Source organism: Lithobates pipiens, unplaced genomic scaffold (genome assembly GCF_037356315.1).
Source record: "Lithobates pipiens isolate NorthernLeopardFrog02 unplaced genomic scaffold, aLitPip1_a1.2 Scaffold_13, whole genome shotgun sequence".
In the NCBI taxonomy this organism is placed as follows: domain Eukaryota; kingdom Metazoa; phylum Chordata; class Amphibia; order Anura; family Ranidae; genus Lithobates; species Lithobates pipiens.
Window position 1 is genome coordinate 40,010,981 of NW_027507718.1, and position 20,787 is coordinate 40,031,767.

At 38.3% G+C, this 20,787-nt stretch overlaps 1 protein-coding gene across 1 annotated transcript in view; it reads left to right on the forward strand.

The window, feature by feature from the left end:
* Nucleotides 1-20,787, forward strand: part of SLC1A1 (solute carrier family 1 member 1) — a 106,897-nt gene that overhangs the window by 78,415 nt on the left and 7,695 nt on the right. The window contains exons 8-12 of the mRNA XM_077475028.1: nucleotides 724-908; nucleotides 4,549-4,656; nucleotides 6,389-6,511; nucleotides 8,140-8,334; nucleotides 10,734-10,868. Of these exons, the coding sequence (XP_077331154.1) occupies nucleotides 724-908; nucleotides 4,549-4,656; nucleotides 6,389-6,511; nucleotides 8,140-8,334; nucleotides 10,734-10,868 (746 nt within the window). The remainder of the gene's footprint in view (nucleotides 1-723; nucleotides 909-4,548; nucleotides 4,657-6,388; nucleotides 6,512-8,139; nucleotides 8,335-10,733; nucleotides 10,869-20,787) is intronic.

Genomic DNA, 20,787 nt, shown 5'->3' on the forward strand with positions numbered 1-20,787 from the left:
TATCATTGTATTTCCATGTTTTGCTCATGTCTTGCCCATATGCCACATATACAGAGAAAATACCTGTTTTACTCCTGCCAGATATCCAGTGAGCCCTTACTTGTTTAAGCAGACAACACAGTGCCTTTGTTGCATTGAAACCCCAAGCAATGTTGTCAACCCTGATCAGTTAGAAGCTAATTGGCTACCATGCATAGCTGCATCTGATTTTGCACTCTCCGGTTTTAGTAAATCAACCCCTATACAGAGAGATGAGGAGAGGGGAGTGGGTGTTTTGCAGTGTTAACAAACCCCCTGTCCTAGGGTGACAATGCTGATCGTCCATGGATACATTACAGTAAGTGAGCATTGTCACGCTATGTCAGACAGTATGTCATTGGCAGGATCATCAAGTGAAAGTAAGGTTTAAAAAGCCTAAAAATAGAAAATGAATGCAGCCACCACATCTAAGGACTAGTAAGCTGCAGCACATTACATTTTGTTCTTGGGTTATGACATTGTTTTTATGCTAAATTGTGTGAAATCATTCATTTATTTGTGCACTCACATAAAACTATTTGCGCGACAGTGCGGATGTATGTAAAATTAAGAAGAATTCTATGAGGTTTTTTTTGGGGGACAGAAAGATTTACTAATCGATATCCTGTGAATCATACCTATGTATTAATTAAAAATCATTACATTAATCTTTGTATATTGAAACTTTCTTGATGTATTCCACAGAACCAAACAAAGGAATTCAAACTTGTTGGCGTCTACACCGATGGAGTGAATGTCTTGGGTCTTATTGTCTTCTGCATTGTATTTGGAATTGTCATTGGGAAAATGGGAGAAAAAGGGCAAGTTTTGGTGGACTTTTTCAATGCACTGAATGATGCGACAATGCAAATAGTTCAGATTATCATGTGGTAAGTATTTTATTCATGATATGAAATGGAAACAGGTAATACCTAAAAATGTTCACACTGCAGTACAGTAAGTTGCAACTTGTTAGAATCCTATAGGAGTAAAGGGTAATGAAATACATTTGGTTTTACTTGTTTCCTTGCCTACTGCTTCCCGCTCTTTGTCATAGTAGACCAATTTATTATTGCCTTAAGTGCCCTGCTGTACTTTATCTGATTGCAGTCTGAAAATCCACCAATTGTTTTGCTTTGATTTCTTAAAACTGGCAGAATGGTTTAAAGTGAAATTCCAGCATTTTTATTTTATTTTAGCTAGACTAAGGAGTGGTTAGAACCTCTGTCTTATTCTTAGATCTACTCAAGAAAGACATTTGGAACGATAGTGTTAGAAATGTATGATTATCATTATGTTATAGGGGGTAAAATGGTGTTTGACTAGAATGCCTGGATTCTTAGGACTGGCAGCTTCTCTATGCCAAAAGACTTCCAGTCTCCTTGGTTTGTGACTGAAGGAATTTGAGATTGAAGTGCCACAGCAAAATGTAATCAATGTAAAACCATTTTATTCCAACGAGAGCAGTATCAACAAACATCTGCAGCTACCCATGGACAATATGGGATCTAGAGCAATATTGTGCATAGATTCCCAAAAAGCCTTTGATATGGTGGAGTGGGAATATCTATGGGCTGTATTGGAGGCCTTTGGTATAGGGACAGGATTTCTTAAATGGGTAAAAATATTAGACAAGGACCCAAAAGCAAGGGTAAGAATTAATAATACAATATCTAGCCCATTCACTTTGTCTAGAGGGACAAGGCAGGGCTGTCCCCTGTCTCAATTATTGTTTGCTATAGCGGTGGAGCCTCTCTTCCTTGCCATTAGATAATCAGCGGAAATAACTGGGTTTCGTCGGGAGGGTAGAGAGGATAAAATAACCCTTTATGCAGATGATGCTCTTATCTTCCTGGGGGATACCTCAAAGTCATTAACAGAGCTTATGAGCCTCATAGCCACATTTGGGCTGTTTCCGGGCTTTCATATTAACTGGGATAAATCTGTATTATTACCATTATATGAGTTACAAAAAACGTTCAAATCAAGCTTTCCAAATCCAAATTAAACATACAGTGAAATACTTGGGAATAGAGATATCTCGGAATGTAAAAGACTATATTAATTTGAATCCTAAACTTGTATTAGCGAAATTTAGGGATAAATGTTGGAGCTCCCACTGACAGTGATTGGCAGAGCCAATCTTATTAAGATGATCTGGACCCCACACTTACTCTGTGTTTCATAATTCCCCTCTATGGATCACAGCATTTTGGTTTAGAAAAATTGAATCCCTTTTTAGAGAACTTATCTGGAAGAAAAAATTACCCCATATAAAATTAACTACACTAATTCTAACTAAAGAAGCTGGGTGGGCTGGTGATTCCCCATCCTAAAAATTACTTTTTAGCCTCACAGCTACAACACTTTTGTGGATGGACAGTAGTGTCAAATTCCGATCCTATACAGGGCCTGTTGCTATCAGTATATGAAAAATACTCATTAATTTCTTTACTGGAGACTAGAAATTAATTGAATTAATAAGATGCATAATGGGTAAATTGTTTGACAAAGTATGGCATGAAATGAAAAATATTACAGAAATAAAGGGCCGTACGATATATACTCCATTATAGAACAATAGTAGTTATGGGGAGCTGATGACACTGGAAGGGTTTGAGATATGGAGGCTTAAGGGACTAAGGTACATGGTACAGTTATTCCAGGAAGATGTGATTAAAACTTTTAGCGAATTAAGAAACAATTATATTATCCCAAACCAAAGATTTTTTCAGTTTTTACAGGTTAGGCATGCCTTAAAAGCACACGGTCCTTCACATGAACTGAAATTTAATAAGTCAGCAGTAATAGCTTTGTTGGATAAGACAGAAAGAAAAAAGGGTCTTATATCACAATTATATGATATATTATTTGATAAATTCCAAGTAGTTGTGGACATACCAGCAAGGACAGCTTGGTCTTGCAATATAGGACCAATCTCAGATGAACAGTGGGCATTGACATTGTTGGCAATACCCCTGGCTTCCTTATACCCAATGCAAAATGTAACCCATTTATTTATTTTACATAGGGCTTATTACACACCAGAGAAATTATTTAAATTGAAGCGTAGAGATACAGCCCAATGCCCTAGATGTATAGGGAGTCCTGCCAATTTAATACATATGCTATGGAGATTCCCTAGACTCCATCGCTATTGGCATGATGTTTTGTCTATGATTAACAATGTTTTTGGGACTGGGTTGTCTCCAAAGCCGGGTGGATGTCTTCTGAGTATCCTGGATGAATCCGGGATCCCGGAAGACATCACAGTATCAATAATAAGAAGCCTATTTCAGGCCCGTAAGCTTATAGCACAAAAATGGGTATCTCTATATCCTCCAACAGTAGCAGAATGGAAAACACAAATAAGGGAAACCTTAGTTAAAGACAAATATACTTTTCTACATAGAGGCTGCTTAAGGAAATTTGAAAAGATATGGAGAAGGTGGTCTGATATTTTGGATGGATGATAAGATGGCTGTAGATAAACCTATGAGCAATAGTGAGGGGGGGGGGGGGAATTTGTGGTTTGATTTTGGGTGGGGGATGTGATTTCTTGTGGGGTTTTTTTTGGGGGGGAGGTTGTGTTATGTATTTTAATATGTACGGGGGTTGCAGGTTGTTTGTGCTGTTTGTGTATAAAAGCAATACAAAAAAATTTGATTGAAAACATTTTTTTAATCATCTAGACACTTTGTTTTAGTCAAAATCCTTGTTACATTGTAAACATTTTCCACTATCTCTGTCATTGTCAGCATTCGAGCCCTGATGAAGGAGGAGTGTTGAGCCTCTAAAATGTGTTGGTTTTGTTTCAAAGTTTATCTCACCTTGAAATCTAACTGAACAAATAATCTTTGGTGTGACACTTCAATCTAAAATTCCCTTGATTTAATGTCTCAAATGTCAGAGACAGTAAATCCAAGCTTTCACAGCTGTCACCCAAATGTTTCCATTAGAAGACTTTCCGGCTATTCCAGTTCTGATGGCTTTCAGAAAATGTACTACTTTCTCTTAACTTTTTGCCTAGTGACAGTGGCCACTATGAAAAATATCCAACATAGGCCATAACTTTTGAAAAAAATTGGCCAACTCTCAACTTTACAAAACATAATATTCTGTACAAAACAAAAAAAAAGCATAATAAATGCACGGTTACATGTGGACACGTAGGAGAAAAAGTATACAGTCTTGTATATACTGTATGTAAATGGTTTAAATGTTTTACTAGAGTTAAGTGAATCTTTCTGTTTGGTGTTTTGATTCGCGTATAGCTATACTGTATAGCAGATAGCAAATTTGATAAATAAGGTCAATCTCAAGGAAAGGAGGTTAGACAGTGCTTTTGCTTTGCACAAAATGCTTTTTACATCTATTTCTGTTTTTGTATGCTAATAAAATCTTACTACCATTGCTGGAAAGGTAACCCTGGGTGCTCTTAGCAAGAAGACTCTACTGTCTGTGTCATATGTGTAGCCATTTTCCTACCTAAAAGTCAAATTTTTAATGCTACTCTTAAATACTTGCTAGGTACATGCCCCTTGGTATCTTGTTTTTAATTGCGGGGAAGATCATTGAAGTTAACGACTGGGAAATATTCCGCAAGCTAGGACTTTACATGGCAACAGTAATAAGTGGGTATGTATCTCTATGAAAATATATCATGTTTCATTATCAAGTCACTAGTAAATTAAAATACTTGTAGATTGAATATACAGTATGTAGGATTTCTGTGTAATGTTTGACATAGTTTAGTGACAAAAAAACAAAAGGTTATTGTGTATGTAAAGCCTAAACCCTTTTTCTATATAATGTGAAAGGGTTAGAACCTCATTCTCTTGCTTGCTTGTGTCCCTCACTAGGAGGGCTTACCCGCATTATTTGTCCTGGTGATCCAATACTGAAAGAGAGGGGAATTCTAACATTTTTTGAGTTGTCAACATTACCTACCATTCCCTTTTCTATCCTATTCTAAATAAAAATCTATATGTATAATACATTTTTTTTTAAGATAGAACAGTAAAGTGTTAAAACCCTTAACAGTTTATCTTTAGCTATAGGTGTCCCATCAGGGAGATTTCCCATGATCTCCTGTATTGGAGGAACAACTGAAAATTACAGGAAATCTCCCAAATTTAGAGGAATTTGCCTTTAACCACTTCCCGACCAGCGCACGACGATGTACGTCGACAGAATGGCACGGGCAGGCATATTGGCATACATGTACGTCCAATATTCGTTGCCGCCGTGCCATCGGGAGCGTGCCGCCGGCGGCGCGCTCCCGCGCTGGTCGGGACCCCCGTGAGTCCGGTCGCGGGACCCGCGGACTCGATCACCGCGGGCATCCCCGCGATCGTCTCACGGAGCGGCCGAATGGAGGAAATGCTGTATAAACAACATTTTTCCATTCTGCCTAGCAACTAGTGACGCTGATCTCTGCTCCATGTGATTGGAGCAGAGATCAGTGTACACTAAATGAAAGCCCAACCCCCCCACAGTTAGTAACACACCCCTAGGAACACTTAACCCCTACACTGCCACCCACTGGTTAACCCTTTCACTGCCAGTGCCATTTACACAGGAATCACTGCATTTATATAGCAGTGATTACTGTATAAATGACAATGGTCCCAAAAATGTGTCAAAAATGTCCGATGGGTCCCCCACAATGTCGCAGTCACAATAAAAATCGCAGATCGCCGCCATTACTAGTAAAAAAAAAAATAATAAAAAATTATTAATAAAAATGCTATAAAACTATCCCTATTTTGTAAACGCTATAACTTTTGCGCAAACCAATCAATAAGCGCTTATTGCGATTTTTTTTACCAAAAATATGTAGAAGAATACGTATCGGCCTAAACTGAGGGAAAAAAATGTTTTTTTATATATTTTTGGGGGATATTTATTATTACAAAAAGTAAAAAATAATGCGTTTTTTTTCAAAATTATCGCTCTATTTTTGTTTATAGCGCAAAAAATAAAAACCGCAGGGGTGATCAAATACCCCCAAAAGAAAGCTCTATTTGTGGGAAAAAAAGGACGTTAATTTTGTTTGGGAGCCACGTCGCACGACCGCGCAATTGTCAGTTAAAGCGACGCAGTGCCGAATCGCAAAAAGTGGTCTGGTCTTTGACCAGCAAATTGGTCCGGTCTGAAAGTGGTTAATATGGAAAAAAATGAATAAACAGTGGAATAAGCTGATAAGAAAAATATTAATGGATTAAAAACAGAAGTGAATCTCAGTTAGTGCTCTCCTGCATAGATTTAACAAAGTATTAAAAAGTAGAAGAAGAATATTAAAGTAGAAGAAGAATATATCCTATATTATAATGAAACAAACATTTTAACAAGTGGATTTCTTTTCTAGACTTGCCATCCATTCTATTGTTATTTTGCCATTAATATATCTTGTGATAGTCCGAAGGAATCCTTTCAAATTTGCAATGGGCATGGCTCAGGCTCTACTGACAGCACTCATGATATCATCTAGGTAAGTATTAGTCTCCTTTTACTATTTCAAAGCATTTCAACATTAAAATAGACTACAAATATGAGCACATGCTTGTGTTGCAGCTTGTATATTGCCTTAAAGTCACTGCTTATTTCAGGATTGTTTTCTCCAACCATGCATATTCTTTGCATTACACATCTCTGCACCTGAATATTAAAATGTTACTAAACCCAGGACCCTGCATTCACTATATCTGGTCTCCCACAGTACACAGAACATGGAAATGCAATTATTTATTATTTATTTAGTAAATATAAACTGATAAATACCTTTTCTCATCAGCAGCTAGAGCAGTCTTGTGACTTTTATCAGTGTCTGGTTAAAGCTTATAGGAGGAGTTTTCATTCTCCCGTGATTGACCTATGAGGCTGCAGGACCCCTGATCCCCTGTCTGGACAGTGCTGATTGGCTCTGTGCTAATTACATGCACTCTCCCAAGAAAAAGAAAAAAACTCTCACCAACTCACACCAAACTGAGCAAGGCACTGTTCTATCAGCAGATAGATTGGGGACAATTGGAGAAGGGGAGGTTAAGAGAAGACAGGATCAAACAGCTTTTTCACACAATGCAGATTATTAACCCCTTAGGTTCCACAGTGAGTATAACAAGCATCATTTACTGCATATACAGACTGATTTTACTGTTGTGGGTTTAGTAACACTTTAATATCAGCCTGCTGCAACCCCATAAACAGTGGGAGTGAGAGGGGCTAGTGCTAGGAACCAGACTCTTCTACATGCACTTCTGATAGCAGTAAATATACTAAAAGGAGGAGTCTTCATTAGAGTGCTGGTGCCCCTTAACTATCCAGTCAGCATGTTGTAGGTACCGTATTTACCTGTATTCTACCAATATGTGCTGCAGTGGAGGTCAGAAATCAGCTTTGCTGTCTGGCAAGTGTTCCTGGATTACAAAACAAGCTGCAGAGAGTTCCAAATCCTTTAGTAGGTAAATATGTTCCAGTATATGTATTTTGCCTGAGTATTTAGCAGCTCCAGTATGAAGCAGTAGCTGTATGTACCAGCCCTGATACATCTATATAAAATGTGGTGCTTAGCGGGAAGAACAGGGCTTAACAGGAAGTAAGGGGTAAGGAGAAGTAAGTGTCTGGGCTACCATTTTGGAAACAATGATGTCTTGATGTCTATGGAGGGTGGGTATTTTGTAAAGAACGAAATCTACATAGAACCCAAGGGACACGAAACATAATTTATATGAGTTTAGATGGCTAACAACAAAGTTAGAGATAGTTGTCACAGAATGGAGAGATGGTGTGCAGAGATCTTGCCCTGTTCTATGAACAAAAGGATTACACACAATTGAACTTTGGAAACTCTGATCTGGCTTTAGCCATGGAAAGTTTGAATGACAATATTTTACAACTACATAAGGTTAATCATAAAAGAAGTAATCAGAAATTGTTATGTAAAAGTTAAAAAGAAAATAATAACCAATTGGTAGGGTAAAATTGCAATCTGATAGTCATGTCTTCTGATATTATAGTGCTAACCCTCTACCCTGAAGTTACAGTTAAAAATCAGATTGTTGAGCAGAGATCTCCGACTTTGGCACACCTTATTAATATTATTATTTTTTTTTTTGACAGCTCGGCAACGTTACCTGTAACTTTCCGCTGCGCTGAAGAAAATAATAGGGTGGACAAGAGGATCACAAGATTTGTTTTACCAGTAGGAGCCACAATCAACATGGATGGCACAGCTCTGTATGAGGCAGTAGCTGCAGTTTTTATCGCACAGTTAAATGATATGAATTTAGATGTTGGTCAAATTGTCACAATAAGGTAAATATGCAAATGATTACATTTCATAAAAGACTACATATAGCATTACAAGACATTCCATCATTAGCAATTGAAGTGATTGAATCGTGAATGGAACTTGAATGGCTTTAATGCTTTTTGAGGCAATGACCTAGCACAAGTATTCAGATCAGAAAAGGAGGGGAATTTTGGGACTTTAAATGAAGCACAAGTATGTGCCTCCATCCCGGTAATCGGTACGTAATAGAGGAAGTTTGGGACTTTAAAATTAAGCACTTGGTTAATGGAGGTAGGTTTTAACCATATTAAAAAAAATATATATATTTTATTGATTGTTCAGTAACAGATCATAAAAAATAATAAAGATCAAATTCATAAAGTATATAGGCGTAAGTACAGTAGAAGCAAGATATATAGTATTCACATATAGCAGCACATAGTAGTAATAAATAAAATAATTGGGTAGTATGGCATGGTAGTGCCTATGACAGCAAAACCGACATCAGCAAGTACATCCACATAATAGATATGCATCCACTAGATGTAAAACAAAAATAAATTTAGTATATAGTTAAAAAAGTAAATTCATAATAAAATAAATATAGTCCTGTATAAAGTATAGCTGGGACATCATTTCAAAAGCTCGACGCGTTTCGTGGGTGTCTCCCCACTCATCAGGAGCTGATGCGACCAAAAAATTCCAATCCGGATGGAAAGTGCAGTGTGCGGCAGTGGGCGTAGGGTGGGCCATGGGCAAGATCCCTCCCCGGGAACTGAGGCGGCATAGACATGGATGCGATATCAGGCAAAACCAAAAAGATACAGCAGTGTTGAAGAGTATCAGATATGGAGTGTGTGGCAATTGTTGAAAACCAGACCTTATTGGCAGGACGCCGGCTGGACGGATCTCTCATCCTAATATCTTGTCTGCTGGTGTTTTAGGAGCGATGTTTAGATATGTTGTTTTCAACAATTGCCACACACTCCATATCTGATACTCTTCAACACTGCTGTATCTTTTTGGTTTTGCCTGATATCGCATCCATGTCTATGCCGCCTCAGTTCCCGGGGAGGGATCTTGCCCATGGCCCACCCTACGCCCACTGCCGCACACTGCACTTTCCATCCGGATTGGAATTTTTTGGTCGCATCAGCCCCTGATGAGTGGGGAGACACCCACGAAACGCGTCGAGCTTTTGAAATGATGTCCCAGCTATACTTTATACGGAATTATATTTATTTTATTATGAATTTACTTTTTTAACTATATACTAAATTTATTTTTGTTTTACATCTAGTGGATGCATATCTATTATGTGGATGTACTTGCTGATGTCGGTTTTGCTGTCATAGGCACTACCATGCCATACTACCCAATTATTTTATTTATTACTACTATGTGCTGCTATATGTGAATACTATATATCATGCTTCTACTGTACTTACGCCTATATACTTTATGAATTTGATCTTTATTATTTTTTATGATCTGTTACTGAACAATCAATAAAATTTTTTTTTTTTTTTTATATGGTTAAAACCTACCTCCATTATCCAAGTGCTTCATTTTAAAGTCCCAAACTTCCTCTATTACGTATTCAGATCAGAAGTGTTGACTTTATTCTTGACTTTCTAATTTGCTTGCATATTCTGGGTCAGTGAATAAAAAACTATTAAAGCAGATTAGCTATTTTTTTTCTTGCATGTTCTGGTTTAGTGAATCAAAGACTATCAAAGCAGGGCACAGGTTTTCTTCACACAATTTTCCCTAATCCAGCCTTTTCATTTTCTGAATCCGATGCGTAATGATAGTATTGACCTAAGATGCAAATTTGACCTTCTTAAGACTGCTGCAACTTGTGGAGGGCATGATAGGATTCACATGGCTCAACTTCCTGATATCTCTTTTTCAAACTGCATATGCACACTTCCCATACAGGGAAGTTTAAAGAGATTAGAGCTGGAATTTGAGGTTTATTACATTACATAATGTAATGAGGAGACAATCGGTCATATTTGCAAAAAAAGGGGGAGATAACACTGTGCTAAACCTAAAAGAAAAATGAGAAAAATAACTTTCTGTAGCAGCTAACACTCAAACAAACAACGCCAAACAAATTTAAATAAACATATGTGTAGCGCTTAAGCACATAATTAACGTGTGCCAAAATGGATATAAAATCCAAAAACCACAATAGTGCACAGTATGCAGTGTGGAGTCCAGTGGCCAGTGAAAAACTAGTACTTTTTTCTGTTGCCTTCTGCATCTGCATTATCTACAGTATAGCAATGTAATTACAAGGTTCATTACTGATCTAAAAAGAATGCAAGAAAGTGTAATGCAAAATAAATAAATAAATAAAATGTGCTATGATTTATTAGCTTGTATTCTTTGTTAACCCTTGTCTCATACTTTACAGTGTAACTGCAACAGCAGCCAGTGTGGGAGCTGCAGGAGTACCTCAGGCCGGCCTGGTTACCATGGTGATTGTTCTGAGCGCTGTGGGTCTTCCAGCTGAGGATGTCACTCTTATAATTGCTGTTGACTGGCTTTTGTAAGTAATTGTGGGGGGGGGGAACACGTTTTCATTTGGTAGAGGGAAATGTCTGTTATGAATAGGTTCTAGCTACAGTTATTTCTCCATATATCTAACATATGATGACTTTGTTATGCAATCTATATTACCTATAGCAGACCTATAGTTAATACAACCCTGACATTGCCATCACAGCATATTCACAACCTATCCTCAATAAACTGCTGTTGTGGCACCCTTCTTATGCAGGTATGCGACCTAATAAAGAGATGTAGTCCACACAGAAGAATGTAAAACATAATGCAGAAGTCTTTGAGGAGTATATATTTGATTCCATTTTTAATTAACATTAGTATTACCAAGAGTACCAGCATTGTAAATGGGAATGTAGACAGCAATAATACCCAGAAATGAATACAATCAAACAAATAGTGCAGTTAAAATGACCGTGGCCTTTATTATTGGTGTTCAAATTTATAAACATGTAACAATTCGCAGTTAAATATATAAATTTTCAAATAACTTATTAACTCAACACAACATTCCGGTAGCAACTGAGCCACTACGGCTCAGGTTGACATAAAAAGAGAACCATTTTTATTAACTGTCCCCACAAGCCAGGATTGTTTTTCTGCTTATTTGTTTTTTTTAAAACAAGCCTGGCTCAATCACCCCACATCGTGGCCAACTCCAAAATAAATTATTGTTAAAAATGTCTAGACTGATGTCTGACAAGTGAAATCCGTCTTCTCTAAAAAGTCCAACTATACCCCCTTCCAAATCTAAATGCCTGAAAGAAAAACCATCAATAGTGGGTAGGAACTTTGCAATTTCCCTATTAATGTGTTTTCTATCTTTGTAAAAAGGAGAGTTTAACCACACTAACCTTGCGATAATTTAGAAAAAAAAACAAAACCGTATTCGAAAATGACATCTGAAAATGATGGAGGTCATTCTTATTTTGAAAAATGAAGTCAAGTGTTTTCATGAGCCCTATGTCATTTCCTCCTAGTTGCAAAATTAATACATGAGGAACAGGTAATGATTGAAACATTAAACTTAATTCAACAAAGAAATCTTGTCAATGCATACCCCTTCTACCATGCCAACAAATATTGACCAAAGATGGTTTAAAATTCAAGCTTTCGTTATATATTCTTCGCCAAAGCTCTCCTATCAGCCCAGAATATGAAAGGGTGTCCCAGGATTTATGCAGACAAAGACTGACCTATAATTTAGAATAGATAGTTACGATGAATGTGTAACTTATACGCATCTGTCCGCCATCTTCCAATCCGTTTTATACTGCCATGATTTGGGAATAAATAAATTAATGTTTGTGTCATCTAATAAAATGTGCGACAAAAGTAGACCGAGATTGGAATTTTTATTTGGGGGTATTATTTCTGAAATTCTCAATGCACCGAAAAAGAGTAGGAAAAAAACAGACTGAAGAGAATTGCTTCATAGGAGGAAAAACAGGCTATATCCACTGCCGTTCATAATTGGGTAAGAATAACTGATGTTATAGCCATTCTAGTATCTGGATTAATTGAGGCCTTTTTGTAACCTTTCAGTGCCTGTCTAACCGAAAAGAAAGTAGGGCATGAAGAATAATTTTAAAATTTTAAGAAAAAAGAAACACCCCCTAAATATTTATTAATATGAGACCAGGACAGCGATTGGAACATTAAAATATTTAAAAAGGATAAAACTAAAGTTTTAGAAAAAGCAGACTGAAGTTCGCCAAGTGAGTTTAGGTGGGATAACCACTGAAGCCACGCTGATGAGTACGCTGCAAATGTAGAGGGAGTGAAACCCATTCTAAATCAGGTCCCATAGGTGTGAAGGACATAGAATTCCTTTCTCGTCCACAGCTGGAAAAATAAACTTGAATCTGTGCATCTTCAAAAGAGAAAGAGAATCTTCAATAAAATTTTTCTTACCTGGTAAATAACGCGCTTTGACCCAAACAATAAGACTTAAGCATTTATGAATCTTTAAAACAGCAGCAGGGCCATCTGTCTATGTACCTCTGTCTATGTACCATTGAAGCCAAGGCAACATTTTTCATAACGTCTTCGGAGTTTGAGCATTTAGAAAAAGACTACCTAATTTGTGATTGCTTGGTAATAGCCTTTTTTTTTAAAACATTTTGACCTTTGAAACTCTCTACCTGCAAGAACCTGGCCATTTCCATTGGATGTCATTCAGTGCAAAACATATGCCCTTTCCTTATGCGTTCGATGTTGTTGGAACAGGGTATTGTTGTTTACTAATAAACAATGGCTGTAAAATATTTGTGAGCCTGTGTTTCTGGAGAACTTTCTGAGGCAGAAAAAGATTGAGCCAAAGCCCAATGTCTTTACAACCCCCTTTTAAACTGGGATGCACTGATAACTTCTGCCTAAATGATTCATCGTATACAAACCAGGATGTTCCTCCAAAATAGGATTTTAAAACAATGTCCAGATGTTGAAATAAGCCTACACTTTTTTATGGAGTTTTTTCGCAAATGATACTGGAATAGATGCAAAACGCCTGCAGCCAATTTCTAACCACAGGTCTGCGCCTATCCTCTTTTGCTTTATCTTCTTTTTTGTCCCCTTTTAAATAAAAACTCTTTTGAGGAAAGAAGAAGAGACAGTAGATCCACAAAATCTCCTTGAATAATTTTTTCCTTGATAATGGGTGACAGGTGAAAACCTAATGGGACCAGTGTACAAGGCACAGGTTCTTCAGCACAAATTTCAGGAACATTGGCCGCAACATTAGACCCATCAGGACCAGACAGTACCGTAGATACACTATCAGAAGAAGAAAGTGATGGAAACACTGCCCCTGTAATAACAGGTGCTGCTGGAAAGGAATCTGAATTATTGCTGCCATTTGACATAGCTGAGCTAGACCAAACTGCTGAAGCAGAATTTGGAACATTCTGATTGATAAAAGCTGGATTAACTTTAACATTATCTATTAGGGATGACAAAGAAGCTGTTTTAGCAATTGCAATTGAGACAACTCACCATTCCCTGTAATTATGTTTGAAGCGGCTGAAGAGCAAACAACATGAATCTGCTGTGCCTCTAAAGGATTAGCAATGCTGAACCCAGAAGAGTCTTCCCCAGGCTGTCTTCTGCTGCTGGGCTGGCTGATGCTGCTGCTAGTTGCTGTAACTAGGCTGTCATATCAGGGGTTAATAGTTGAGAGAGCTGTGTGGGGGACGCCAACGCTTTTGGTTGCTGTGGAGATTGGCCTGCTGAGGTAATTCCGCTGGGCGTTACTCTGTTTTCCTTGCTTGGAGCCTCACCGCCCCACTCTGGAGGAGGCTCCACCCCTAGAGCTGAGCTGACATACCTCCGGCTATTGGAGCCATCAGTCCACCTGGGCAGTGAAGGGGATAACCTCCTCCTTCAAGCCTTCCTTCGTTTGGCTGGAAGCCTGCCCACTTCTCTGCCCACCACTGATACTTCAAGCGTGTCTTCCTGTTCACCGCCGAAATCACTTCCTCCTGGGACACACAGAGCTTCTTCATCCCTCCATGGGACTGACACAGCGGGATCTGAAAGGGTAGTGCAATCGATTGGTGGCAGCGGAGGCAGCAGCGATGGCTGGGTCTGGGTGGTAAGGAGAGGCATCTTCTCATCCATTCTTCCCCATCTTCTGCCCTGGCTCTTTCAATCAGTCGTCAAACAAGACTCTTCATGTCACCCAAGCACCTCACCTATGAGCTCTGGTATTATAGTTCTAGGAGCTCACAGGCAGAGGTCTTGATGAAGCTGCCTTAAATAGGGTTTTTTCCCCTTCTAGAATATTCCAGGAGGTCATGTGACATAACCTTCTAGAATGTTCCCAAAGGTCAGCTGACCTTCTGGAATATTCCTAATGATCAGCTGACCTATCCCTAGCCACCTGACCTGAAGCCTAACTCCACCCACCTACCTAACTGACCAGTTAAACTAAAGGGGACCCAAGGTTTCCCTTGCTGTCACAGTCCCATGACCTCGGGGGACCATAAAACAGCCCCCCTCACGCTCATTTCAACAGTTCCAGTTCCATTTTTCAAGCCTCCCAACAGAGGGTGAGTTGTCAGCATAAGGTGGCATAAGGTGGTAACAAAATAGAAAAACAATCACTTGAAACTACTTTTTAAATGTTGTATTGCATACACCAACTGTAGAGAGAGGTAAATGAGATCTACTCACATCCAGGCAAAAGTGTCAGTCCCAAAACATGGGTTCTTTATTGGCAGTTCCTATATTGCTTGGTAGGCCTTTTTCACTTATCTGTAATCCCAGTTCTCATATCTCCAAAGTTCTCCAGAAACACAGGCTCACAAATATTTTACAGCCATACCAATTGATTCCCCTGATCTTCACTCTGGTATGCCCCACTGAACCAATTAACAATTGCTGATACAGAATATGAGAACAGCATCCTTAAAGTATAACTAAGCAAAACTTTATTTTTGTTTTGGAAAGAGGGGAGCTGGATTAGAATACATGTCTGTTTTTATTGCTGTCTGTGTTCCTGTTAGGGAGATTCATCCTCTCTATTTGTCCCATTTATCATTATCTTTGAAATTGAAAGTAAAAGAATATCCCTTATTTTGGGTTGTCCCCAGAAAAGTAATAGAGGGGAAATATCCCAGTGGGGACACTAGTTCTGGTGACCTAGGGGTCCCCAAGAGATTCCCTTAATTTGCATGGATTTCCTCTCACGTCCCGTTTGGCTATGGGACAGGAAATTAAGGCAAATCTCCCCAACAAAGATGGCAAAAATAAACCTTACAGGGGTTGTCTCCCCTTACACTATCCAAAATGGAAAAAAAAAAAAGTTTTGCTTATAGTTCTACTTTAGTACAGTGGCCACAGATAATTAGTCCGGATATCTAATGGGGAAGATTGGTTTATTTGAGGCCTTTCAGTTTCAGAAACTCAAGTCAAAAATGAATAGGCTGTATTCATAAATAAACAGCTTTGTGCTATTATAATCCATTAAAATAAGGGTTTCTTACAGCAGAGCATATTAATTAGTCTAAGCCCCTGTACACACGGTCGGAGATTTCCACAACCAAATCCGTCGGATTTTGCCTGTCCGATCTTGTCCGAAACTGTTGCATACACATGGTCGACAAAGTTGACAAAAAAATCTGATTTTTCAGAACGTGATGACGTAATTTTGTTACGATGGGACTACATTCAGGCTAGTAGCCAATAGCTTTGATGTAGGAATTTGATCTGAGCATGCGTGGCACTTGGTCCGATCAAAATTCTCTACACATGATCAGAGTATGTCCGATCGGCCCAGTTGGTCGGGAAATATTTCCAACATGTTGGAAAATTGGGTCCGACGGATATTCTGACGGAATCAGTCCGATGCACACCACACACAGTCGGATTATCCGATGACACGGTCCGATAGGACACATTCCGACGGATTCTCCGACCGTGTGTACAAGGGCTTAGTTAGTTTAGCTAACCATGTCAGTTTGGATGATTTTGAAATGGGCCATTTATCTGGTCATTACACAGAATTGTCACCCTAAGAAATAATGACGAGCACCGCTCCAAACACAAACATGCAACAATCCAGTGACTTCAATCTTGCTGGGTGTCGGCATCCAACAGGGCTTATCCAGCCTGCCAAAACTAAATATCAAAGAGAATATGGAATGGCACACCAGTTGTCATCCCAATCACCATGTGTGGGAAAAACCACATCAGCTTGCCTCCTCTCTAGCCACGCCCCTCTCTTGCATTTTATCCTCCCACAGGCTTAGGGACTAAGCCCATGGGAAGGTGAAATGCATCAGAGGTGTACCTTGGGAGGAGACAAGCGGAAGCTGAGCTCTTGCAATTAATTTAAAAAAGGTTGATTATTTTTAGTAGATATCTGCCTGTCTATGGCCACCCTAAACTTGTATATTATCATAATTTGACCCGATTGCAATAAATCATTCAAACTTTGGTTGCTGACGTTTATGCCTTTATAAAGAATAATAGAGATAGATGCCTTGAAAGTAACAAGTATATCCCTTCTGTACCATTTCTCTTGTATCACCTTTTAGTTTTATAGGTTTAGCAACTATACATTACAAGTAGCTAGTTGTGCAGCTAGTTTATAGCTAGTAATAACTCGTTTTTGTATTAATTGCAAATGGTGCAGTTGAAGCTGAAGAAGTTGAAGAATTTCCAAATCAAAAAAAGCTGATGGAAAAAGAAGTGGATGCGACAGCAGTCAGATTTCACTTTTTTTCTGTTAGATAAAAATTATATCTGGATGCTCACTTTGTCCAACACTTCACCTTCTTCTCTGTAATATTTAGATGAAAAGCTCCTAAAAGCAACATAACAAGACTTAATTCTCTTGCCATGTTACATTTTAATTAGTCACTGGGAATCTTGGAGCATAGGTGGAATTTCTATATGTCAAACTGTATGTAATACTCTAGCATATATTTATTTATTAAATACACATTTCGATTTATCTTTGTAAACCCTTTTCCCTAATTATTTTTATGATATCACATATGCTGAATGTGTTTTTGTGAATGCTTTGCCATTTTAATAGTTGTAGGTCCCATCCTATTAGAAAGACTTCTGAGACAAAATAAATAAACCACATAGGGACTGCTCTGTTGTTCACTCTGTCTTAGCAGAGTAAAATTGATAAAATTACAATTACACAGCGGAATAGGAAAGTCCAATAACTGTGCATATGAAATGCGTAAGTATGGCTGCTTCCTATAAATATACATAGGGGACACATACACATGCTCATGGATAAGGTTATTTTTTTCTTTGATCATAGTTAGTGCCGGTTCACACAGGGGCACCCCGACTTACAACATGGCAAGGCAAGTTGGAGGCAACTTCAGCGCGACTTTGCGCAACTAACAACGCAACTTAACGTCGCCACCAGGACAGGCGATTTTGGCTGTGGCCAATCACAGAATAATCAGCTCTGTGGGAGGGAGGGGTTTGCCTGGGTAAACGTAGGGAATACCTGGGTAATTTCTTTTATTTTTTCTGTAAAGTCGCTTCAATATAGATGGAGATCTGACTTGGAGGCAACTTCCAATTAAATTTATAGGTACAAGTTGCCTAGAAGTCGCCTTGAAGTAGTACAGGAACCTTTTCTGAAGTCGGAGCGACTTTAGTAGTATACATTAAGACAGCTCTCATTCACTTCTATGGCATTTCTTATGTCTAGTGACTTGGGGCAACTTGAGGAGTTACAAGTCGGATTCCAAGTCGCTGTAGTGTAAACTAAACCGGCACTTAATGTGTATCTAAACAAACTGAAAAGACTGTAGATTCACATAATAATAGGTTGATCTGATCAGATTTGTATGCCTATAGCATGGCCTTTCCCAATCTGAAAGGTGGAAAGCAGAACCACAATTAAACAACAGAGCTTTCTGAAATAGAGTTGTCTGATATAACTGTAATTATCCATACCAGCTGGATGTTTATAATGAGTAGCTGTCATCATAAATTAGGTTTTACAAGTCTGTTCTAGAAAGATTGATGATTAAATGGGTGGTATTATCTTATCTATAACTTTCAGGGTTTTTGTATGCCAAAGGTCATAAATGGGGAGGGTTGCTTCTTCCCTTTCAGACAGCTACCACACCAAATTACAGGATTAATGAACCATGAAAGGCCAGTCACTGCCAACCATAGATATGAAGGTGGGAAGTAAAATAAGACCTTTTAAAATAAAATAATTTTTCTGCCCATATTTCAAAGCAACGATGATCCCTAATAATTGCATATGTTTTAAGGGATGAACTTTAACAAACATTTCCCACCTATTAATTACTTATTAGCTCTATTCTGCATCTTTCCTTTCCAATTTCGCAATGTTAACAAAATGCCAGTACTGCAGCAAAGTCGCCCAATTGTAAGTCGCTTTTTAAAACAACGTCATTTGTAGCTTATCTCACTGAAAAGGATAATACCCATAACAGATAATTCCTTTTTAATCGCCATTACTGTACATCCTCGACCTCTGGCCTGCACCTTGTGTATTGCCATGTGGTTTATAAACCAGCTGATTAAACATTGTAATTTAAGCTTTGTACATGTAGTAAAAAGAGATTAAAGGAAAGTTAAGGAACAGTGACACAAGTAGTATAGACAGTACAAGGGATTTATTAACCTACTCTGTGTTTAAAAAAAATACTAGCATATTTAATATATTTCAGAATACTTAAAGCTGAACTTCATTCAGATGTAAATACATACATAAATTAATGAAGCTCTGTAATAATTAATGAATCATTAATTTTTTTTTTTTTATAGTACCAGAATATGATTTTCTTTAGTCTCATGCAATCCTCTATAAAGCAGCACATAGACTGGGAGAGGGATGGGCAGGACTGAGAGACATCGGGCTTGCTGCTTGCAAATGTGTTGATAAGAATCATGCTAATAGGAGAGGATAGCAAAGGTTGGCAGTGGAGGGAGGACGCCACTTTATCTCTAAACTGAAGTGTTATCATTCACCAGGCTGTCCTGTGTAAGGCTGGTCATAAAAATGTTTGTACAATTTTCCTGTGGATTTACCATAACCTTATAATATAGGGTTAAACCTAAACACTTTCAATTTGTATGCAATCAGGTAAGCCCTTGCACTACATAGTTTAAGATAAATCTAAAGGAAATTGAATAAGAAAATTGTATAATGTATGGCCAGCTTCAGGTTTCTGTTTAAATCTCAGGACTGAAAAGCCTTTGTCTGGTAAACCAGTAACAATTTCTAAATCCTGATTAGCTTTCCCCCAAATATCTTTTAGCAATTTTTGTATACTAAAAATGTTAAAACATTTAATCTTAAGTGATCTAGATGCAGTCTTTTATATGCAATCGTGTTCTTAGCTGTGTTACCCGGCTACTTTCACAGTTTTAATTAACAATTTTTTTACCTTATTCACAATGTATATCATACAGGTTCCTTAAAATGGTTTTAAAGGCAGAAGGTTTTTTTACGCATAATCTGAATTAAGGTAAAAAAACTTTCTGCATGCAGCCCCCCACCCCCCCAAATACTTAGCTGACCTCGATCCAGCGATGGGCATGAGAGCAGCTCTCTTGGAGCTCGCTCTTCATTGGACAGTAGCCATTGGCCCATTGGCTCTTGCTGCTGTTAATCGCAACCAGTGAGGAGAGAGCAGGGGGCAGGGCCGAGCAGCATGCTGTGTGTCATAGGACACACAGAGCTAGCTCTGGAACGAGGATGCACAAGTGCCCCCAAAGCAAACAGCTTGCTATGGGGGCAGTCGGCAGGGGGGAGGGGCCAAGAGTATCATTGGGAGACCCTAGAAGTGGTGGACTAGGGCAATTGTTTTGCACAGAGCAGGTAAGTATGACATGTTTGCTATTTTTTAAAATAAAAAAGTTATGTTTAGAATCACTTTAAGTGAGGCATCGCCATCATGATGTGCATATGCAGTAATACCCCTTAACAATGAATCAGTTTACCAAAGTCATAGATACAAAAGAGCTGTAACATTTATTTATTGGTGATATATGTGACTAGTCTTTTCACTTAACCCTTGAACTTTGTGCTTCTTTATTGGTTAAGTTTGATTTTTGACTTTAGGACAGATAGGACTTTTAGGAGCACTGTTCAAGTAATTTAATTGTATAGATATGAGAAAAAAAACATATGAAGTAACCCATAAAAAGGCTTATTTATAACCATGCAATAAAAATGCCCCCACACAAAATGAACATTTTAGTTCTATACTTGCTATTTTAATGACTTCAGTGATAGAGGGCCACATATTGTGTAGGAGTGTCAACAGGGGACAACCTTGCAAAAATAGTATGCAAAGGCTGCTCGGTATATGTACACCTTGGATTTTTTGTGAAATCACTCCTGCCTATGGGCAAGGTGTGAACACATTTGCTTGTTAGAGCACAGTGAC